General features: G+C 31.1%; 1 protein-coding gene across 4 annotated transcripts; it reads left to right on the forward strand.

The window, feature by feature from the left end:
* The first annotated feature begins 254 nt into the window (after positions 1-254).
* On the forward strand, positions 255-24,278 carry LOC135924832 (uncharacterized). 4 transcript variants are annotated; one of them, XM_065459952.1, is made up of 13 exons: positions 255-593; positions 1,427-1,722; positions 11,198-11,285; positions 14,706-14,822; positions 14,918-15,110; positions 15,273-15,579; positions 16,151-16,329; positions 16,661-16,777; positions 17,547-17,634; positions 17,761-18,162; positions 18,321-19,356; positions 22,233-22,523; positions 22,696-24,278. In XM_065459952.1, the coding sequence occupies exons 1-13, from the start codon at positions 554-556 to the stop codon at positions 23,847-23,849; spliced, it is 4,308 nt and encodes a 1,435-aa protein (XP_065316024.1). In that variant the 5' UTR covers positions 255-553; the 3' UTR covers positions 23,850-24,278. The 4 variants fall into 4 exon arrangements, with proteins under 4 accessions (XP_065316024.1, XP_065316025.1, XP_065316026.1 ...); XM_065459953.1 differs by having other exon boundaries at positions 271-593; positions 14,921-15,110; XM_065459954.1 differs by lacking the exons at positions 255-593; positions 1,427-1,722; positions 11,198-11,285 and adding an exon at positions 11,434-11,816.
* The last annotated feature ends 803 nt before the right edge of the window (positions 24,279-25,081 follow it).

Raw genomic sequence — 25,081 nt, forward strand, 5'->3', positions numbered from 1 at the left:
TGTAACTTAAAAAAAAATACCTTTAAAATTTTATAAAAATGAAATTATGTTTTTGATAAATTATAAAAATAATTATTATTTATTATAATTTTTTTTTTTTTGAAAAAATAAAATAAAATATATTAAACATTTATAGCCAGCATTCGCCAGTATGATAAAATATAATTATAAATTATTCAAAATAAAAATAAAATTTATCACTTAATTATTCTCCTATTTATTTTTTTTTACCGTTATCATTATTTTTTTTTTGAAAAAAAATATATATAGAAGCAATATCTAAAATTGTGATAATTGTGATACAAGATCCAAGCATTCCTTCCGGAACATTCCATCTTTCCAATACTTTTGTGAGCGAAAAACTATAACATTCCATTTATTTTACATTCGTACATTCCATAATGATCCCCATTCCTCGCTATCCTAATAAGCGGATATTTCTTATCCGAAATTTTAATATAACAAAAAACGGCATAATATATAGCATTTTCAAAAAAATTCGCTCATAATTTTATCATTTTTATCCCGAACCCGCTGGCAAACAAAGCAAAAAATGTCTAAAAGGAAATCCACCTTTCAAAGGCCAATCAAAAGTAATAAAATAAAATATGTAACTATTATTTTAATAAATAAAGAAACGGTTAAATATTGTTATTTTTTTTAAATATTTCTGAGCTGTACACTATAACCCGCCCACGCTCGGCACTTCTATAAGCGGGCAGGTTAAAATGTTTTTAACGTTGGGCCTACGGACGAGCGATTTAATTTATTTTAAAACAATGGGCGGGCGAGATTAAAAGTGCTTATTTCAGGCTTCTACTGTGTGCTGCATTTGAAAAGGGAGACTTATCTAAAATGATCACATTCGAAATTTCTCAAATTTCAATAATTCTAAATGAGTTATACCTTTTTTTTAAATTTTAAAAATTTCGGGACTGGGTTTATAATAAGGCAAAATTGTCCGATTTAATAGTGAGAGATTCTGAATCCTCAGGTGAAAATTCCGGACAAATTATTGCTCCATTTGTCATTAGTGATTTTAAGAATTCGGAAAATCTGATTTGGCAAGAAAATTATTCCAGCCAAGTTTACAGCGAACTTTTGAAATACCCTATATTTGTAGTTAAGTTTTATATTTATTTATTTATTTCATATAAATTTAAAAGAAAAATCACCTAATTTTCATTGCAAAAATTGTCTGAAATTTATATCTGCTGGAATTATATTCGATCTAATCCAATTTTTTTTGACATATTTAAAAATGGCGCATCCCTGTTGATTCCATATCTCGTAATGTGGAATAATATTTTAAAAAATTAATTTGCCCGTGTTAATAATAAAACGAATATAAGGGAGGAGACAAAAAATCGGAAAAGATTTATCATGTAATTTGAATAATATTTTTATTTTTTTAAATATAAATCAGTGGAGGCCAAAGATGACAAAGACTTTCTTAAAGGTGCTGCTAAGCTAATTAATGGTCTCAAAATTTACGATAAAACTAGCAAATTGAACGGGAAACATTTGTATTCCCCATCTGCCAAAGATGGTTTTATATTCCAACTCAAGAATTCCTCTTTGATAGTGTCGCCGGATGATAATCAAAATGGCCCAATCGTGGATTCCAATCCTGACGATATGCCCGAGAACGGGCTTGATAACTCACCTGATCACCATCTCGTCAACGGATACGATGACGCGAAACGACAGATCTCTAAAAAAGTAACATTTTAAAGTTTTTTTAAACCTTGTTTCTTGTGTTTTTTAAACCTTGTTTCTTGTGTTTATTTTTTAAAAAAGAAGTATTTAAGTGGGACGTGCAAATTAATGTAATATTTAAGATCTCTTCTATGAACCAGAATTTTATAATAATTATCATATTGTATGGGTAGTTTAAGTGGAAAATATTGTAGATAACAGAGGTATAAGATTTTAGGAATATAAAGGAAGCTTGTGTGAAAAAGGGCGTGATTAGACAGAAGTTTAATTATTTAGGACATGAGACGCTGGAGATCTTGTTATTTGATCATCGATGCGAATATGATTTTAAAAAAGTAAAGGGCGCTTATCGATGATCCTTGGAAAGGAAATCTCTAGGAAAAAAATTTGGTGAGAAGCAAGAGCCCACATTTTACCTGTAAAACTTTGTTAAATTTTTTGACAATATAGGAGAATTTAATTATACCAGATAGAGAACCTCGTATTCCTTCCACCCTTTCATCGAGGTGCTTAATGTTAAGAGTGAGATCACATTGCGCATTTATATCATATATTAATCTTTGAATTCTTTAACAAAAATGCATATTTTTTTTAATCGTATATAAAATTTATGAACGTTAGTAAAAAAAAATAAATTGTTAAACTTCTCTTCAAGTAGCTTGAGGACTGGAGCTGCTTGCTCTAATTTGACATTTTCAAAATTCGATTAATTAAGCCTGCAAATTCGGTCCAAAAATCTTAACGGCCAAGGATAATTTTATTTAAAAATAAACCCCATGCCTGGCCTGTCCTCAGAGAGTCAAATTAAAAAATTAAAATATATGAATTAATCAGTTGGAAAAATATAATGGTGGTTTGGATTGATAATCCTGAAGTTTCAACTTTTTTAGACCCTAAATCCCTATATTATTTTTTTTTACAAGCTAGGGCCTTGTACACTTGTTAGAAATTAGGATGATTAACATTTTTTTTACTGCACTCTTTTTAAAAAAAAATCTATTATTTTCTCACCATCCAATTATTTTCTACATTATTCATTTCTCTTTAATTCACGTATAATCCTAACAAGCGTATATAATACTATACCTCTAGACCAATGATAGACAACCCCTCTTGTAATAATATACTGTGGCGATTCATTAATGAAAAGTGTACATCACAGCAGTCAGCTGTAGCACCATTTTGTTGGTTGCGCGTCGACATTGTCATATTTATTTATATGAATGCACATTAATGTCATTTAATCTACGTGCAAGCCACAAAAAGGCGCTACAGCTGACTCCTATTGACGCCATTGGTTTCTGCACATAAATAATATGAAAACTTATTTATTTATTCATAATAATTCTTATATTGGGAACAAAAATGGTGTCATCAGCTGATTTATTAAACAAAGCCCCAAAATACACGTAAGAAGTATGATATATATTATCGGATTCTACGTCATCCCGTTTGCAAATATTTAAAATTTTTTAATTATTTTTTGTATAAAGAATTTCGCGATCTTGCACAATTTAATGATTACGAAGACGTCAGACGAAACACCCTTTTAAAGATTAGTCATTTAAAATCATATATAAAGTCCAATTAACCCCATTTCTTCCCTAATTTTTTTTAAATGCATCTTAAATTATTAAAAATATTTTATCGAATACCATTTTAATGACCTGGCTTCAGACCGGAATTGCGGGTCTAGGATATGGCGGTTGTTTCTAGCAGTTTCGATGCTTTGTGGCTTGATAAATTGTTTCTGGAATTGATTAGAGGAGGTTTCCGTTTCAAAACTCTGTTAAAAAAATGAAGATTTTTTTTAAAACAAAAATTTATACAATAAATAAAACCCTAAATCGCGCGTCATTTAAAGACATTATTATATGTAAATTGCATGAGGGATATATATAATTCTTGGGATTAAGAATCTATCGATTTAAAATCATTCTCTGCTGGGCGATTTACAAGTTTGAGAAATTTGACCTGACCGGAAAAGTATTCCCGTATGAATAGAGGTTACCCAGACCCTGAATTTAGGATAATTTTGTCCTTTTATTTTTATTTTTTTTTAAATTCTCAAACGGATCATGTCGAAATTGTTTAAAATTTAATTCAGGAATGAATTTATTTAAATATGAGAGATTTAGATTCCCCATGGAATCTAATCTAAGCGAACTTTCAAAGGAGAGTTCATCAGAGAGAGAACCTCTTTCGTTTAAACGAATTATTTTAAATTTTTGGGGGCATAGTATTGTTAAAAAAGGGTCGATTTTTAAAAACGGCCGGATTAAGATTTTATTCAAAATGATATTATATAATCCTGGAGTGACAAAAAGGCTTGGACCTCTAATCGCCAAATCTCGAGGCTTTCGTAATATTATTTTGTCTAAAATCTCAATCGGGCTTGTTTTTAAACAGCAATTAACATTTATCGATATTCATAAAATAGATATTTATATCGCAGACCTGGCTATAAACCCTTTTATTAATTATAAAAATTAAAAAATAAATGTAATATATATTTTTTTTTAAAAATCGTGGCCTGGAAATGTATAAAGCCCCGGACCGAAAATTTTTTTCTAAAAATAAAAATTCGGGCCGGGCCTCTGCAGCTCTCTGATTTATATATATCAAAGACCTGCAGGCCGGGCCGTATATTTTAAAACTAAATATTTGAAATAACCATTATAAAAATCAAAAATAAATATAATATATTTTAAAAAAAGCCGGGCCGGGCCGTAAAATATAACCCGGGTTGGGCCGTATAATAATTTTGGAAAAAAATCCGGGCTGGGCCGTTCAAAATGGTACCTCTGCAGGTCTCTGAATTTAAAGAAATTTTTTTTTAAAAAAAATATGAAAACCTAACCAAAAGCCAAGGTGTGTAATATGATTAGTATTTTATTTTTTTTGATCTTATGATATTTTTTTATATCTCTGTAAAATCTGAATGTGGCTTTATTTTTATCGTCGGGAAGGTTAATGTTTTTTTGAAAAAATATATATATTTAATGAGATAGTATATTTTTTTTGTTTGAATGTCATTTAAGATTTTATTCTTATTTTATAAATTTATATTTCATTTTTAAAATAATTCCTTAATTCGTCGTATATTTAAAAAAAACTAAAATATAAAAAAAATGATGATAAATAAACATATTAACTATAAATTATAGTTTAATTTTTCAATATAATCCATCCATTTCATATTATATTAATTATGATAAAACCTCGAATTTTGTATGTCTACATTAAGAAGGGAAGGTTGGTGGTGGTCATTGAAGGGAGTATGTCTCTTTAATCGATTTATGAAGCGCCTTAATTTAGCACCCGAATATTTGGCCTATTTTTTTTTAGCCAATAGCATTTACCCATTATAGCGATAAATATATCGGATTCAGAGAATCTGCAAGAGATCAAAATTTTAAGCCTGTGGCGCTCCCGTTTTGATTTTAATTTTAGGCTTACAGGTCTCTGGAATATTCAATAAGTTGTTCGAGCGATAAGGCTGCGGCCTAGGATCAGACCTCTCCATCAAACTTGTATACGACCCCCCCCTACTCATCGAAAAAGGTGCAGATTCTGATATCGCCGCGTTCCCCTTTAATGATGATCACATAGTTAAGGCTATGTTGTTTTTTCTATCTTAAAAATAAAAAAATATTATCCAAAACATTGTTCTATATATATTTTTTTGTGAAGGTAAATATGAAATTTGTTAATTTTTTTTTTATTCTTCAAAATTACCCCTAATATAGTGTTGTTTACCGGATTCGAGCCGATTTTTCTAAAACTCAATATTTTATTCACATAAATATTGCGCGGGCTAGAAGATTTTGCTCACAGATGGCACAATGATTTGGAATATGTATTGGCAAAATTTCGAGGCTTACCCAATATTTTTGTGGCTAAAATATTGTGTTAGCCTTTTTCAAAAATTGGCCAAAATCGAGCCTTTTATCAACACTACCACAATATATCGAAATTAGCGTTGGAAATCGAAACATTATATAATGATATGAACATGTTCGTGCTACGTTATAACGATGTTATTAAATAGCCATATGTTTAAATCGGTATGAAAGGTATTTCACATTTGTTGGGCTTAGGGCTAATGGAATCTAGTAATTTAGATTTGGGGGTTGTGTGCTTGATCTTGTCAAAAAAAACACATTTATTAGCATACTAATCACATTAGAATAGGAATATAATTTTGATAAAATGGGCGCATATATTTTGTAAATAACATCGGTTGCATGTAACATGAGTCGGCCACGTGTGGGATTATTTACAACCCAATATCAACGGAATTATTCTTATAGTAAATTATATTTGAACGAATCTAGTGCGAATAATTCGTTAAGTTCGTATTCGTTTTTTAGGATATGTTTAATCACGAGTGCACACCCATTTTTGGGGGCATATGATTCGCTCTTGAACACGTGAAATTAAATCACGTTGCACTACTATCAGCCTCCGAGTTTACTTATATAATTATTTGGGAACCTCCTATAGAAATTGCACAATGCCCCTCCCTAAATTTTATTTATTTAAAATTGAAAACAAAGAAACTAGTAACAAATAAAATAATTGAAATCGATAGTAATGTAGATGACCTACCATATTTGAAAGAAATAAAGATATACTTAAAATAATCTTAGAATCTTTATATCTAAACGGTATAATAACATATTTTTCATATCGTATCTAGTATAGCTTAGTTGGGTATATGATTGGCCCATTTGTTTGGGTGTCATCTATTTCAAAACCAACAAAAGGTTGAGCTTGTAAGAAACCCACTTTTTTAACAATGCAAACTTTATGACTCTGTTCTTAACCTAATAACATTGTTATTGATACTATATCATCTTTGGATCCATTTGACTATTGGAGAATTAATGCTGAAAGGTATCCAATTTTGTCAAAACTTGCATGTAAATTTGTAAATTTTTGGCGCCTCCGCAACAAGTGTCCCACATAAGTCTATCTTCAGTACGGCAGAGGATTAGATAGCCTACATCTTAGAAGCTTATTGCCAGAAAATCTAGAGGCCCTCATATTTATTTAAAAAATATCTAATATATTATAATTTTAAATATTATGTTTTTATAATTCATAACAACATCTATATATATTATTCAAAATAAAATGGATACACTATTAAATAAATATATATATTTTTTTATCTATTTATAATATTTTTTTTTAAATTAAATGCATAATTCTATTTTTTAATTACATTTGGTTCAAAGGGGAGTGGTAAAAAATAAATATCAGTATCGGATCAGGTTTGAACCAATATCGGATCGGTGATCGGCAGAGCCCCAAATATATATATGTATATATAAAATCTCTGAAAGTAAGAAATTTTATTTTTGCCTGTGGCCCCCTTTTTTATGCCCGGTTTGTTCAAGAATTTTAGATTTTTTGCCGAGGTTTGGTTTAATTTGTCCTGTGGCGGACTGGACGCATCCGATTTTGGATTCGGACTGATCTGCCCGAAGCCTTCAGCGGCATTCATAGTTGGGATCTAATGCGCATGATTTAACAGCTGATCGATTTTTAAAATATGTTTATGAGATCTATTTTTCTTCATTAATGTTAATTTCCATTTTTAATTCCATTCATGATAATAATCTAGGAAATTATTAATTTTGATGAAAAATTGATTTCAAAAAACAGATTTTAAAAATCGATCAGCTGCTAAATCGTGCAGGATCAGATTTGGAACCAATTCCCGAAATTTTTTTTCTGAAATTGCTTCAACTACTCGAATGCAACCGGAAGGTGATATTAAAATGACAATTATTTCCATTTTAATTACGTTGAAATACCACGTCAGTCATTTATTCTCTTTTCCCCTCCTCTCATCTTTATACTGTTTTTTTTTAAATATCAAAATAAATTAAAAATTGCCTTCATTTTTTTTTAGAAACCTGTTTTTTTGAAGATAGATAGATGAGTAAATATAATGTTTCTTTTCTATGCCAAAATTTTCTGAATTTTCTTAAAAAATAAAAATTATATCGTATCATAGCCATTACAAGAATAAATCTAAAATTAATAATAATACCTAGAACCTGCTAAATAATAGTCACCATCTGTCCACATGCACGACCTCCATAAACTGGTCTATCATTCTATAATCGATTCGTATATATCCTTTTGATTCAACTAGGAAAAAAAATAATTTTTTTTATGAAGTGGACGTAAAATTAGTAACTATTGAATTGATTGTCAGCCATTTAATTAACGTTTTGTGGTTGTCTCGATATAGTGTTGTTAAACGGTTAGATTTAAAAAAAAATATGGCTGACCTAGTATTTTAGCTAAAAAGTATTAAACAAGTCCTAGAGATATTCTCAGTTAACCGCGAATTCGCGGCGGATATATACAAAATATGATATTAATCTTTCGTATATATTACTCCGCGATTTCGAGCTAACATATGTGAATGCATGGTTAGCTGTCGGAAAGGTTTAGAACATCTAGAGATATTCGGCGTAAGTATACAAAATATGATACTAATCTTTCGTATATATTACTCCGCGAATTCGAGCTAACATAAGATGGTGGAAAGGTTAGAACATCTATTAACAAAATCTCGGGCTAGAATTCTTATTTAAAAATCGGCTAAAATCGAGCCGTTTAAATTAAACAACATTAATTCTCGAAATTAATACATTTTTTTAAAAAAGGACCTTTATTTTTTTTATTATTTTTTTTCATCCTTATTTTCAAAATTATCATTTTTCTTTTTTTTATCAGTAAAATCTTTCTCTCTATATTTTTTTTTCTTCAAAATTTGGCTTTACAACGCCTTAGTGCCTCAGGGCTTTTGCTATGGTTAGATTTTATTAATTTTTTAGACAAATATTTTTTTGGATTATATATTTCAAAAAAAAAAATTTATAGAATAAAAATTACTTATAAAATTTTTAATTTTTATTTTTTGAAAAGTGAAATGAATATTTAAATGACCGTCAAAAAATGATTTGTTATGTTTCAAAAACAAAACAAAACGAGAGATTGGTTTTTAAAAAAAAAATATCTTCCTTTTTTTCCTCTAGGAATAAATAGGAATTGGATAAATTTTTATTTATTAAAATATTTTTCTACTATCCTTTGTTTATATTATGAAGCTATAACCTCGTTGAAACGTGGTAAAATGGTCCGTATTACTTTTAGGCATATAGATCATTTAATACCGTTTCAATTTCTAAACTGACAGGTTGCATTTCTTACTACCTAAACTTCATATATTCGTTCATTCCTAATTTTTTTTATTATATTGAAATTTTAAAATTCGTACAAAATTTTATTAATTGTCATATGAAGAATGTAATAAATACGTTCAAAAATTAAATAGAAAAGCGCCTTAAATTACGTCCATTTTCCTTTCAAGTGGAATTTAATATTTGGTTAAACCCCCTTTTGCTTTCATATCAGCTGTTATTCTATCGTGCATTGAATTTATGAGATCTCAGCATAATTCCCTTGTAAATAGAATACCATTTACCTTCTAGATAGGCAGGGTTTTTCCGACAACAGTTATATTGGAAGTCTTTAGGTTAAAGATAAATAAATATTAAAATTACCCGTGAAGGCATAACTAAGCTCCTGTCACAAATGTTCAGTTATCGTATTTAGTCGTGCGATTCTAAATTCGGCTATTGTTACACTTTATCACAGAATATGACAAAAAAATGTGACAAGCCTTTTATTATATAAGAGATTTTAGATTTTATTTTATAATTAATAATTTTTTATATTTTTTACATGCTCTTATATATATTCCACGATAATTCGGAATTTTAATTTTTTTTAAAAAAGAAGATTTTGTAAATGTATTTCGGCATACTGTGAATTTCGGACAATTTTGATACAAATTTTTGTATTGGTCTTTAATTTATTAATTTTAAAAATTTTGTATCGTTCAATCAAAGAGTGTCGTTGTTTACTAACTATCCTCAAGGTACTAACCGCGCCAAAATCAGTTTAACCTTTATACTCGTACTGATTTTTCTTCTTTCGATTTAATTTAAACTTTATATACTTATGGAACGGCACCTGCGTTGGTTGCGATATCGATAAAGTAACCGATGCTTTCCTTTAGAGATCTGCAAACGTAAGTTCGGACCGGGCCCGAAAAAATAATTTGAGCCCGGATTTTGCTCATAGATGGCACAAAGGTTTGAACATTTAGTAGCAATCTCGAGGCTGGCTAAAATACTGAGTTAACCGGTCTCCAGACCTCATTTTAGGCGGGCCTTCGACCCGCTTTTGCAAAATTGGCTCAAATAGAGCGATTTTGCACCACTAATTGTAACTATGGGCCGCGCTTTGATATACGGCATTTAGTTACGATATAAAATGGAGGAAGATGCGTGATGGCGAGACAAACCTTATAATTTTAGTGTTGTTAAAGGGCCACGATTTGAGCCGATTTTTATAAGGGCTATATTTTCGCCACAAAAATATTGCCTAAACTTAGAGATTTCGCCGACACATGTCCAAACCTTTGTGTCATCTATAAGCAAAATCTTAAGGTTGGCGTAATATTCTTTTGGATAAAATATTTAGTAAACCGTTTTTAAAAATCGGTTTAAATCGAACCGTTTTAAAGATTGGTTTAAATCGAACCGTTTTAAAAATTGGTTTAAATCGAACTGTTTTTAAAATAGGCTTAAATCGAGCCGTTTAACAGCACTAAATTAAAAAGAATACGATGTTATATAATTTTATTTTTGATATCTAATTTTTTCCGAAGAAGTTTATAAGTGGATATTAGAATTTTTCCGAAAAAATTCGATCGATTTTTAATAAAGATTTTGAGGCGAAAAGTCGAAACCCCCCTTTAAACGAAAAAAATAAATAAAATTTAATGATAGTTTTTTTTTATGAATTCTCTATCCTCTTATATAGAAAGTTTAAATACGTTAAAATATGACTTTATTATTAATCTAGATTGACGATTTATTTATTAAATTTTACATTGAAATCTGCTGTACAGTCAATGTAATTGACTGTAAATAGAAGCCATTTTAAAGATATTTCCACCTAAAAGCCTCTCTACACGTTTTTAATGAATGGGCAGTCTAGATTGGTATTCTAAAATCAGTGGTTTAAGGTAAAAATCATGAAGAACTCTCAGGTAAAAAATGTATGGTGCCTTCTCCACACAATTTCAACCCCCCCCCCTACCACTTTTACTTGGAAAAAAATTTAGGCTGACTAACACCTCGGGGTTTGTGGGGTCTTTGTTAATCCCCCCCCTCCCGAAGTATTTAAAAAATCAAATCAGTTTGCGTTTTTCATAATGGTTACTAGCGTCAAACGGGAATTTAATCAATTAGTTACTTATCATTTGAAATCCATTATTAGCGTTTGCTACGCAGCGTTTGAAACGATTTGTCTGCACTATGAAGTCGGACAATTTTTTTATTTTCAAAAATTTTAAAATATCATTTTTTTTTTAAAAAAACAGCTGAAACTCGGTCTGAGTAGCGAGATCAAAACTAATGGTTATTGCGACGAAGAAGGATTGATGCCAAAAGGGGAGCAAAATGATTTAGGTAAAAATTATGATCTATCCTTCCTTTTTTGTTCTTTGGCAAAATTATTTAATTTTTATTTGGCTACCTGGACATAGGCAATAAAAATATGTAAATTTTTTTTAAAAATGTCTAATTATAAATTACGTTTTTTTCAAGTCAAAATAAACATTTCCTATTTTCCTTGAGCGCTTATAAACTTTGAGCAAATTTGACTTAAGAAATCGGCCGGATATATGGCTTTAGCGTATGTATCCGACACCTGAACCCATGCTCGTCAATATTAGGTGGGTGAGCAAGCGGGTTTAAAATATCAAAACATCGCATCGGTCTATGAATAAATATTTTTTGGACAAATAGAGCAGGAACATGATTTTATAGTGCCCACAAATTGAGCGTTTACGTTTCGCCGTAATTTTTAAATAAACGTAACGTTATTATCCATCGATTCAAAATTTTAAATATCTAAAAAAAAGGATTTGTCTTTGAAAGTTATATTATCGTCTGCGTTCTTATTTCTTTAATTTCTAAATATTCCTTTTTAGGATATAAGTAAGTTATTTATATTACATTTTTATATAATATTACAAAGTGAAGAATTAAAAAAAAGTAATGAAAAAGCAAACCTATTTGCGTTTTTTTAAATGGTTGCTAACGCCAAACGGCAATTTTACCAATTTGCACGAGGCCATTTGAAATCGTATTATTTGCGCTTGCAACGCAGCTTATGACAACTTCCAATTTAGTGCGCATCTAGTAATTAAAATACAAATTAAGGACACCGACCATTAAAATCAAATGTTGTGTAAATGATTAGGCGCGCGTGTTAAACAAAATTTACTTACGATATTATCGAAGGGCAGGCTAAACAGGCTTAAAAAAATAACTTTAAAACGCTAGGTGATCATTTAGGTAAAGACCCGCACCGAAAAATTTACCTACGTTTAAACTCTAAATAGCCTCCATTTCGTTTATAGTTTAGAGAAAGATATGTAGATTGTTTATTTATCGGGGTTTTTTTGTTAAGAAACAAAATGAATTTAGATCACAACCTATTTGCTTTACATCCAACTTCTTACAAAAATATTTGGAAGAAGTAAGATGTGAAGCCTTTAGGCCGTGTTCTGATTCGTTTTATTTCTAGCAGTATAACTCTGAATTATAGTCAGTTTATGTAGCTTTCTTTAAACTAAAAAAGAAATAGAGGCTATTTAGAGTTTAAACGTACGGTAAAGTTTTGTGGCTCTTTCCAAACCAAAATAGGGTCGTCCTAGCGTTTTAAAGTTATCTGTTTAAGTCTGGTTGCATAAACGTCGAAGTAAGTTTCTGAAAATAGTGACCAATCACGTACACCTGGCATTTAGACACTTATTTTAATGGTCAGTGTTATAAACTTGGATTCTAATTACTGACACGCACTAAATTGGAAGTTGTCATATTTATGTTTTACGCGTAAGGCGATACGTTTCAGATGGTATTGTTTTTTATTTTTTGGATTTTAAAATCATTAAGAGCGTGTTATTTTAAATTTTAAAAAATCTGATTTTGCCGGAAAGCATTCCAATAGGTCAAATGTTTATGCTCTTAAATTACACTTCTTTTCTCTTCTCTTCTCTTCTCTTCTCTCTTCTCTTCTCTTCTCTTCTCTTCTCTTCTCTTCTCTTCTCTTCTCTCTCTCTTCTCTTCTCTTCTCTAGCAGCTTTTAAAATAAATATTTTGATAATTAAACTTTAGTGAGCCGATCCAAAAAAAAGTTATAGGGTGCGTTCCTATCGAGTTACTGTTTTTAGGAACAAAATAGAAACTAATTATTTTGTCGGCCAAATCGGATCAACTAGATTTTACTTGGATCCCAAAACCAATCTATTCTGAATGCAACCGAATCCTTTTTTTTTAAGATTTTTCTCCCCGGAGTGTGAAGCGGTATGACCCAATTTTGATCGATTTCTTCACTATTAAAATATCTGAATATAAATTTTCCTTAAAAAAAGGGGGAGATCAAATATCGAATTTCGGGTCGGACCCGGTTTTCAAAATTATATTATTTTACGACTCGATCCGGGTCCGGGAAAACTTATTTTGAATTTCGTAAAAGAAATAAGTGTCCAAATTATTATAATAAAATAATCAATATATTTTGAATTTATTATTAACAGTATTAATATTGTGATTTGTAACATGTCAATATTTTAATATCAATTATTACACATTCATTCTACACCTAAAAATACTGGAAAAATTAATATTTTTATTTTGTACAAAATAAAAATTACTTTAAACGGGTAAGAAATTTTGCGCTGCATTTTTTTTATTTATAAATATAGATTGTATTTTAAAAATAAATTGTTTAACACCTACTCCTTATACCTCCCTTTCTCATATGTATTTTTTATTTTAAGAAATATATGAAATTTGTTTATTTAGATGGGAAAAATTGGTGGAATTATAACGAATTTTATTGCCAAAATAATCGAATAATATAAATATATGAAATTAAATTATATAAAAAATTGTGTTTTATTTATAGGCAAAAAAAGGATGTAAATAATATTGATTTGATTTTACAATATGATTGCGTTGGGGTGGGAAAAGGGTAGGGGGGGGGTTACTAGCGTGATAGATAATTTATAGTTTTTAAACCTTGATGAATTATATTTTCTTCCACGATTCCACTCTTTCTCCTCTTCTTTCTTGGCAAATAGCATTTCTATTAGTTGTGTACTATTTTGCAAACGATGAATAAATCACGCTATAGAATTAAGAATTCGGGTTTTAATATATTCTTTTTAGAATGGATCCGATAATAAATATGGGTTATTTTTTGTCAGTTTTGGATAAATATCTGACTCAGTGACCTTGAATTCATAGTGGCGCGATTGCGATCGCGATTTAACAGCTGATCGATTTTTAAAATCTGTTTATGAGATCAATTTTTAATTGTTAATCTTGATTTTATCTTTAATTCAACTTAATTATAATAATCTAAGAAATAATGCTTTTAATGAAGAAAAATTGATCTCATTAAAAAACTGTCAGCTGTTAATCGCAATCGCGCCATTATGATTTCAAGGTCAAAGATTTAATGATAATTTATGGATCGGCACAAATATTTTTGTTTTCCTCCAAAATTAAAATACGAATGGAATTATTTTATCTTACGGTGTGGGATGATTTCGGGAGGAGATCTGCAGGCCCGACCCGACCCGACGATAACGGACCAAACGGGGATCCTAAAACCGATTCTTTGTAAGCAAGTCAGGAAAGACAAAAGAGTTCTAGTTACTAACCCGAGCTTGACCTATAAAAAAAACCTTTGTGCCGATGGTAATTTAATTTTTGGCAGATAAGGTAATTTAATGACCGAAGATTTTCCCTAAAAACATATAAACGGTTATATTGGTTGTAGTTTTTGACTTACTTATTTTTTTTCTCACTTTCCAGAAAAGTTCGAAAATCAAGACGAAAATTGGGGATCGCTACGCAACGGAAATCACGTGGAGTCAGAGGCGTATAATAATCTTCCCGCTTTAAACGGACCTCTAGGGAAAGATGAAATGGGTATGTTTTATTTTTTTTTAGAAAAAGTAAAAAAAGTGAAAATTAGATTTTTTTTGAAACATTTATTAATTCTCCCATATTTCCAAAACTAAAAGAAGATCAAAATACGGAAGATTTTGAAGAAACGAAATTGAAAACTTTACTTATGGCCAGCCCGGAACGTGACGCCCAACTAAATGGGCACCACGATGAAAAGGACACTGTCGCGGGAAAGGAAAACCATAACGGGTTTTTAAACGGCATTGATGGTTCGACTAAACACCAAGAAACTGGATACGAAAATGACGAGTTTGTATTATATTATTTGTATTTCGGGGGAAAGGGGGCGCTATATACGATGCGGGAAGAAACGCTATATTTTGTATAGGCACTTATGCGTCCCAGTAGACGTTATGATTCTCTCTTTTTATATTTATAAATTTCTCAATTATCTATATTAATATAATAAAGGCGAAAATCGATTCATAAAGATTACCATAGTAGCACTCACCTTACGCCGCCACCTAGTTTATCCATAGCTGACTACCACCCTCTAGCGGAAGAATATTTGAACCCTTTCAGCGATCGACTCAAGGGTGATCATTTCTCCACCTATAATCACCTGTACCAAAATTTCTTCGCCGATAAAAATTATCGAGACTTTCTGAATGACGGTGGTCACATGGTACCCAAAATAAACGAAGAGGAGACCAAGATTGGCCAAATGTTTCTCAAGGAAAAAAGGAATCACGGAGAAAAAGCTCGCGACGAAAATAAAGTTTTTATATTTATTTTTTAAGCAGTAGCGCTCAAAAGAAGCGACATTAATTCCATTTCTATCTAATTACTATGCTTTATTTATGATAGTAAATGTTAACCTTATCATCTTCTATTCAACATTAACACATATCTTTTTTTTTATTAAAAATATTATCCACCATTTTGATATATCGGATCGTCTAATTTTACGATATCGACGATAACTGACATTTTTTAAAATCCGTATTTGGAAGATGATAAGAATATTTTTACAAACACGCTATAATGCACTAAATTTATTTTAAAATAGTAAAAAAAATATAATTAATCTATTTTTATTTTATTTATATTAAATTTATAAATAAATTGAGGGAAAAATATAAATTAGCAGCAGTTTCTTTCTCGTGGGCTTAGAAATTTGTGAAAGACTTATTTTTATAAATCTAGAAAGAAAAAGAAAGGAAGGAAGGGCTTAGTACCATGAATGGCTAACCGTGCCTTCCGTATAAAAAATAGTAAATCACAAACTTATAAACAACAATCTTTAACCTTTTTAAACCTAGCTTATTTATTTATTTATTGCTATATAGATTTTAAACGAGAACAAGCTATCCTTAAACAAAGACACCATCACGGACACGGAAATGAACGGCGAAGAAAGCAGAGGACGAATCCACGCGGATGGGGACGAGATAGTCGGTCGGCCTTACAGCTGTAACGAATGCGGTTTTTCCTTCACCAATAAATCGAATTGCGATAGACATATGAGGTTTGAAATCAAAAAATGAGTCACACATGGCGGAAATCTATTTTAATTACAATATTATGCTAAAATTATACAAATCAATCATTTGGAGTTGATCCTCAATGCTTCCCCTTTATTACGACTAAGCCAATTCTATTGTTAAAGCTCTGTAGGTTCACCGATAACTTGGTTCAGGCCAAAATTTAAAAACATTTCGGTCTCGGGCCTAGAAATTGAAAAAAAATGAATTCGATGGGCTCCAACCATGATAGAACATATGATTTAATGGATAATACCATTGGATATTGTTTGTATTTAGTTATTTGAATATATATATATATTTATTTGTACTTAGGAAAAAGCATGGGTATTTAGGTAAAAGGGAGATTCAAAATGGTCAAAGGTTGCTTTCCTATTTGCAGCAATCGGCCACGACGGGCTATCGCAAAGAAGAAAGAAAGGAAAATCAAAAGTTTGTTTTGCATTTTTTTTCCCAAAAAAGTGATTTTAAACAAAAATTAATAAGTTTAAGAACATTTATTTTGGAAATTTGGAGTTAGCGTGCGTGCCCAGAGATTCTAAACCCCTCTATGCCAGTGATGACCTCTTGAAAATTTTATTCCCCCACCCCCTCATACCTAATCAAAATTAGCAAAAGGAGTACAAATCCCGGGGCTTGCATGTAGAGCCATGCCGATCAGCTTAAAAATATTTTTTTAAATAGGGGATGGGGAAAAAATTGATTATTCACAGTTTTGTATTTTCTTTGTATAAATATCGCTTTTCTGGTTTCCATGATCAGGGTTCCTCCATAATCCGTAGAGTTTTGAAGTGAATTTTTTTTAATGATCAAAAAAATCTTTTAAATTTTCATTGGTACTCTAAGCCGTTATCACCTCTCCCCTCCATGTTAAAACAGAAAGTAGGATTATGCATGTCCCATTTTCTATTGATTATATCATATCGTCACACTCTTTCTCTCTATCACTTATTTATTTATAGAAAAATTTTATACATCCATAGTTATTTTAGAATAAATACCATTCATAATTTATGTTTGTTGAGGTATTGTATGAGTGGTGGCGTTGTTAGAAAGAAAGCAAGGGTGCCCAAACTTCCTGAAATATTTAGCGAATTTCCTGAAAATTTTTAATTTTTAAAAATGTTTGGTAACATCAACTATAATAAGACTTTTATAATATTTTTTTTTCCCCAAAAAAACGATTTTTTATTACTTATAGAATTTATTGCTGCCTTGTATGTAACGAAACCACATCCTTCCTTCACCACGATTCAGCCATAAGACACATTGTGCTTAAACATCCTGAGGTATGAATTTAATTTATGAAATGAATGAGAAATAAAATAAGAAAGAAAAAATAATTTTTTAAAAAAAATAAATAAAAAGGAAAATCAGTTTTCTTTATTTATTCCATAAAATTTATCCCTTTTTAGGTGGATAACATACTTTCTCACATAAGTCCTGGCCCGGAGCAAATTAAGAACCCTCCCCCTCCATTTTCTCGTTCCACCACACTTTCCTCTTCGCGAGATGGCGATACCGACAGCCCAGAAGCTGAGAGAAAATCGGAAAACGTATTCGACAGAAGTTTTAACGGCTACAATTACAGTAATAATCGCAATAATAACTCGGCCCTTTGCAACGACTACAAAGCATCCGAGGACTACTTTTTCCCGCTTATCGCGAACCACCATAGCACGAATACAAATATTGGTATGGCGGATCATAAAAAATTAGCTAGCCCAAGCTTGTTATGCAGGGAAGGGAGTTATCCGACCACCAAACCAAACGATTTGCCTCTTATGCCTCCCTACCCCGCGTACCTTTCAACCCAGGTTTGATGTGGTCTTTTATTAATAATATATCTATATACCCTGAGTCTCATTCGAATTTTTTATTTTCCTTCTCTTTCGGAGTTTTATATCATGTTTAAAAAGAATTTCCCTTCTAATGGAAAAATAATTTTAAAATATTTCGTCAATACAAAAAAAAGGGTTACCCACCTCACGTTTCGTCCACCACGCCTCCCTCCATGAATGCTTCACCATTTTATCAAGGTGTCAACAAACATTGGCTGAATAAATCCGCGTCGTTTAAAACCGCTCATTCTTTCAAAACTACGTGCCCCAATAAAAAAACAGTTATTCACCCCGATAATAAGGAGCATATCTATCCTCAATCTCCCAATTTACTCCGTGATCCGCCTCTCCCTATCGGACTTTCGAGAAATGAAAGGGACTATTTTAAGTTCCGCGATGAGGAAGAAAACGACCGGGATAACGTAAAAGAAGATAACAGAAGTCAAGAGGACGAATACAGTGACAGCCAGGCATCGGAAGGAGAGCCATTCCTTCCTTTGAATAACAAGGAAGGGGAAGAACCCGATGATAGATTATTTTACGATAAAACGGCCGGCGCTCCAAGCACAGATACCGACGCTCCCCTTGATCCCTCTAACCCCCAAACCACAAATACGCCATTTTTTGACCCCAGGGCAGTGCCTTACTGTACCCCCGGCCCCAAAAAATTTGTGTGCGTCTATTGCCACAACACTTACTCCTCGAGGGGCAATGTTAACAGGCACATACGCAACACGCATTTTAAGATGAAACGCGCCACTAATCCGACCGCCACATCTGTCACGTCCGCCCTTACATCATTGGTGTCCAACGTTGCACATTTTCCCGCTGTTCTAAATGCCAAAATGGAGTATACAGGCAATGTCAATCACCTCTTGTTAGATACCATTGCCAAAAATAACGGTTTCGACAAGTTGCCTTCCCCACATAACAATGGTAAGAATGATGGCAGTAATCAAATATCCGCCACTAACCCTGGTGCCTTGATTACTCCCCCTCCTCCTTCCTCTTTTTATTATCAGCATACCCCTCAAGCGCTCATGGAGCAGTACTACAGAAGGTATTTGGCTCAGCACTACCAACTTTCGTATCATGGGAACAATGCAGGAACTAAATTAAATCATTATCATAATGGCGGACCCGTTTTACCACCATTTCCGCCCTCTTTAGGTATTGTTGTTTGTTTATACTTCATTTAATATAATATTTTACTCGGGGATTGGAAAATATATTTTTTTAAAAAATTAAAATTGGGCTTTTATCCGATCCCTAACAATTGCTATATTCTAAAAAAAACTAATTGATTTGTCATCTAACATTATCATATAGCCATGCCGTTTTGTCCAAATCCTAACTTATAGTGCATACTCATTTGGCGTTTTCGATTTATATTGCGATACAAAAAAATAAATAACATAAGCATCCATGTTTAAATTAAGGCGATACATCGCAAACTAATTTGCATTTTTTTTAAGAAAAATATTTTTGCGCAAAGAGAGAATAGCGCCAGTTGATACCATTTGAATTATTTGCGATTCAACATACGTCAAAATCGCACCAATTTGAACGCACTATAAGCTTGTGTAATTATATTATTAAATATAAGCTCGCAATGAATCATCACTGATTACAAGATTATCGAAAAGAAAATTTAAAATTATATAAGGTGGTTTAGGGTTGGGCAAATTTATCTGAAAATGACATTTTTGTTAAGTTACAAAATACTTTCAAAGTTACATTTATTTTAAAATATCGTTCTGATGCGATAAACCAGTAGCATAAAATTACAAACACCACCAATAAATACCCTTCGCTATAAAAAAATATTAAATATTTAAATATGACTTGAGGACGCAATCAATTGGTATTAGATAAAATAATCGAGGTTTCGTAACCCTCCGCTGCCACCATGTTAAGGTTGGCAGGCTGTAATAATCTAAGTTTGTTGATAAATGTCGACGATTTCTTGGATCGGATTCAGTGCATATTGATTGTAGTTTAGAAAATATGTCATCTGATAAATTATGTAGTAAGGTCATGTCGTTATCGTCATCTGTGCTGTTATTATTTTTAAAAATAAGTTCAATTTTAGTTAAATATGTATCAATGTTTCCTATATATTTAGGAAATTCGCATTTATATAATATAGTATCATTCGAAACAGTGGGTTTTTTGTCTTCCACCATATTTAATTAATTGTAAAAAAAAAATTTCTTGTTTTTTTTAATATTATTTATTTATTTTATTTTTAGAAATGTGAAATAATTAATATAAAATTTATCTTAATAATTTAATAAAATTTTAATTTACAAGGAAATTTACATAGATAGCCGCTGCCACCATGTTATGGTTGGCAGGGATAAGAACAAAATTAAGAAAGTGTTTTAAAATTTTTATTTTAATATAAAGATGAATTTCATATTATTTCACATTTCTAAAAATAAAATAAATAAATAATATTTTTAAAAAAACAGGAAGAAATTTTTTTTTTATAATTAATTAAATATGGTGGACGACAAAAAACCCACTGATTCTAATAATACTATTTTATATAAATGGGAATTTCCTAAATATATAGGAAACATTGATACATATTTAACTAAAATTGAACTTATTTTTAAAAATAATAACAGCACAGATGACGATAACGCCACGACCTTCTACATAATTTACCAGATGACGTATTTTCTAAACTACAATCAATATGCACTGAATCCGATCTCAAGAAATCGTCGACACTTATCAACACAGGATAATGTTTTTTAGTGTTCTTTATCAAGCTAGAGCAAGTCAATACGAGTTTAAAACTATTCATTAAAAACCAAAAAAAATGTAATTTCTCGATGACCACTTTTTCAAAAAGTTTGGTATGCTAGCGCCATTCTTGAAATTGAGGAGTTTTTATCAATCCTGCTAAAAAATACAGTATTTATATTATACTACTGCAGAATAAGTTAATATCGTATTATATTTCAGGAATATTTCCTATGTTTCGGATATTTACGAAGTATATTTGAATGGCGAATTTCTAAGATATTGAAGATTTGAAACTTAATATCATTCGAAATGACCTCTTTAAAAATAATTTAGTTATTATGTTATAATATTATCAATTTTTTTAATGCATTGAGGTTCCTAGAATTGTAGAATGAAAATTTTCTCTCGACAAATTTTTTTTTGAGCTTTCATAAAAATGCATTCTGTATCTACTTTTTATTATATTCCCCTTAATCAATTATCTGAAAGTATGTGGCATCTAGAATCTCAGATTCTTTATGATGAATTAAATGGATGGACCATATAATAAATATTTTGTCATATAAATTTATGATTTTTTTCCTTTTCAAGATGATTTTCTATTGTTTTGAAAGAGGTATCAGATCACCATCATTTGTTGTGTAATGTTATCTTCTACAATTACAAAATAAATATGAAATTTTTAAAAAATATATCAAGGTTACATTTCTAAGTATCTCAGTAAATATGATAATAACCCGAATTGTACCTATAACTTTGGTCGACTCGAACCGGCCCTAGTGGAATTTTTATCAGGTTTTACGCCCGGTACTTAATTATTTTTACCCGATAAAAGTCTAATTATCAAAACTTCGACCCTATCCGGAAAATTTTCTGCGCCAACCTCGCACATGCCTTTTTTTAGAGGACAATTCCATATTTTAACAATAACATTATAGGGACGAAAAAGAAATAAATGAGTGTATAACTTTAAAATAGATGGATTATTTTAATAGAAAGAATAATTACCATATTCCTTATCCAAGATTCAAATTTATTAAAAATGGAGACCCGCAGGCCGCGGAAACCCGTCCCGCCCCCAAAATGGTACGATTTTAAAAAATTTTCGGTCGGGTCGTAAAATACTCTAAGATAAAAATCCAAGGCCCGGAGACTTGGAACAGAAATAAGAAAGAAAAATACGATATAGTATCGAATGGGCCTAACGCCGATATTCTTAAAAATATGGAATCGATACATTCACGATTAATAACATTTTTTTTATTTTAAAACCCATTCATTAATTGCAGATCCAACTCGGGCTCAACAAATATTTGCCGCCGATTATGAAATGAAAAGGAAGCATAATTATGATGATCACGATAACGTCAAACAAGAATATGAATTATCTTATGGTAATGAAGCGGAAGAAGATACCAAAAAGGCATCTCCTGACCAGGTGGAGCATTTGACGAATAAGGAAATAGCGAACTTAGGCAATAATGGCATCCTACCTTCCGAAAACGAAGGTGACAGTGATGAGCAAGCCGATAAAGATGATGAAAGAAGGACGCCTGAAATGGGTTCCGAACAAAATCATGGTATAGTAGGAAATAAATAAAAATATTGCGATTTATATTTCACTTTTATTTCTTCTTGTTTGTTACAAAGTATCCCAAATGAATAATTACCCAACATTTATTATTATTAATTTTTAGTGGTTTTAAACCTTTTCCCATGATATAAATATTTTATTTCCGACTCCTCGTAAAGACACCAATGACAACGACGCGAAAAATAAGGATACCGCTAATGTCAATAAAGATAGCTACCAACACTTTGATGGCCCCGAAAATAGGCTCACTACAGTGCCCTCTTTTGAATGCAGCGAGTGCGGGCTCGTATTTGCGGCCATGTCTAGTCTGAACCGACATTTATGTGGGAAACACGGACTAGAGAATAATAAGACTATTGACAAAGCGGGCGGGGGAGAAGATTCTGACAAAATGACAATTTCGGAAGATTTAGATACTCGCGATCTTTCCGATAATCTAAAGGAGAAAAATAATGAGGATAAATCGGGATTACTTTCCAACACCACCCATACCTCTCCCCAATTCCCTTTTCCTACTAAAATTAACATTCCAGATGGCGATAACGTAAACTTAAGCAAGGAACCCGAATTTTTTTCCTTGCTAAGCAAAGCTGCCCTACCGACTTATTATAAAGGCTTATTGCAATATGCACAGCATAATAATTACGGTTCGACGGAGTATCTTAACTTGAAACAGCAGCCTATCAAGACTCCACCGAGCCACAACAACCAATCCCATCCTCACATAAATGCGCATAATACCCATAATAAGAATCATCATCATAATCAAATTAATAACTCCGGCAACGCTACGAGCAATAATAACGGCAGTGGCAACCATTGGATTTGCACGATTTGTGGGACCACATTTTCCCTTAAGCATTCTCTCATCCGTCATCATAAACGCCACTCCGCCCGAAGTCCACAGGACCCCCACAATTTCTCACCGCTCGAGGATATGCTCAACTATTCGACCAAATACCTCGGCTTCAGAAATCCTGCAAATTCTCACCAAAATCCTAACAATTCCAAGGCTAATTTTAACCCCGATACTCCCAAAGCATTTTCTGAAACGAAGGGCTTTAACAACACGAAGGCTTACAACACCTCTAATAAAACCGGATGGGCTCGAAATAGTTATGAAGGAGGGCGAATGAACCATAAAGCGGCCATGGATCTATACAAGGCTATGGCGGCTAAGGAGTACTATTCCCAGTTTTTCCTACCGCCACCCTCATTTATGACAGGAGGGGAAAGGGACCCGGAAAAGGCTACTGGGAAAGCGAGTATAGTAATACCCTCCCCGCCACCACTTTCATTTTCTTCCACTTAAATCATTTGGTTTATAAATAATTTTATATAAAGTATCAAAACATTATTATAAAAAAAAGCTCAAAAATTTCAAATCGGTTCTTTATTTTTGTATTTATAGATATCAAAATTATTATTCAATTTATACAATATCGAGTCCAATTAGTTCTCTTCCATATTTTTTCTTCTTCTGACTAACTTATTTTGAATTACCCTGCCCCCCTCCCCCCATAATTCTATTTAACATATAACCCCCCCCCCCCCCATCCTTTTCCTATACCCGTTTAAATATTTATTAGACTTATAGATAGACGAATTAATTATTTGCTCATAAAAACACCTATTTAAAATTACCTTTGATGAATTTTTTTTTTAAAAAAAGAACATTTTCTAATTTATATTTATAGTATATACAATATATATATATATATATATCTAAATTTTTCACACTTACCATTCCAAAACTTTTAAACGAAGTTCATAATATTATCTATCATAATTATATATATATATATATATGATAAATTTCACTTTATTTATAGATATTTTTAAAATGGAAATATAATTATAACTTTTTACCATAAATGTAATAATATTTTATATATTATATAATGAAAAAAAAAGTTAAATTACTATTTTTGCAAAAGATATTATATAAATAAGATTCATTAATATTTTTTTCGGGCCATTATAATAAATATATTTTAAGAAATTAGTGGATATATCCTTATAAATTATGAATAACAAATTTGCTAATGTTTATTCTTGTATAACAATATCTTAAGAATTAACGGAAACATCGCCAGATTTTTTTATGTGCATCCTATAATTAAAGAATTAATTAAGAAAATCAGATAAATAATAAGTATACATTATTTGGAAGATTTTGAAAGATATAATAAATATATAAATTTTGATAATCACATATTGAGTGTCAGTGACTTAAGAAGATAGGTCTAAATTACTGACTTATACTTACATTACAAAGTTCACAATTACAAAGTATTCCAATCATTTGAGTATATTTCATCATATTAATATTTATTAACTTATACAAAATTGGCTGAATATAAAAATACATTTTAAGGCATCGTATACCACCCGATGGAATAACCAAATAAATTCAAAACAGTATATACATTATATATATATAATAGCTGGAAGATGTCCTGGAATAATTATTTTTTGAAAAATTATTAGGAGTTTTAAATTGTCGTATATAGAAATACCGGTAGCGTTATAAGTCCGGGTGGA

Source organism: Gordionus sp. m RMFG-2023, chromosome 2, assembly GCF_954871325.1.
Source record: "Gordionus sp. m RMFG-2023 chromosome 2, tfGorSpeb1-WG-v2, whole genome shotgun sequence".
Taxonomy (NCBI): domain Eukaryota; kingdom Metazoa; phylum Nematomorpha; class Gordioida; order Chordodea; family Parachordodidae; genus Gordionus; species Gordionus sp. m RMFG-2023.

What these genes read in the sequence shown, in the direction of transcription:
- LOC135924832 (XM_065459952.1), top strand. Translation starts at nt 554, where the DNA reads ATGTCTAAAAGGAAATCCACCTTTCAAAGGCCAATCAAAA. An exon ending in TCTAGGGAAAGATGAAATGG is followed by an intron (nt 14,823 to 14,917) that starts GTATGTTTTATT and finishes CAAAACTAAAAG; the next exon opens with AAGATCAAAATACGGAAGAT. An exon ending in ACTGGATACGAAAATGACGA is followed by an intron (nt 15,111 to 15,272) that starts GTTTGTATTATA and finishes AATATAATAAAG; the next exon opens with GCGAAAATCGATTCATAAAG.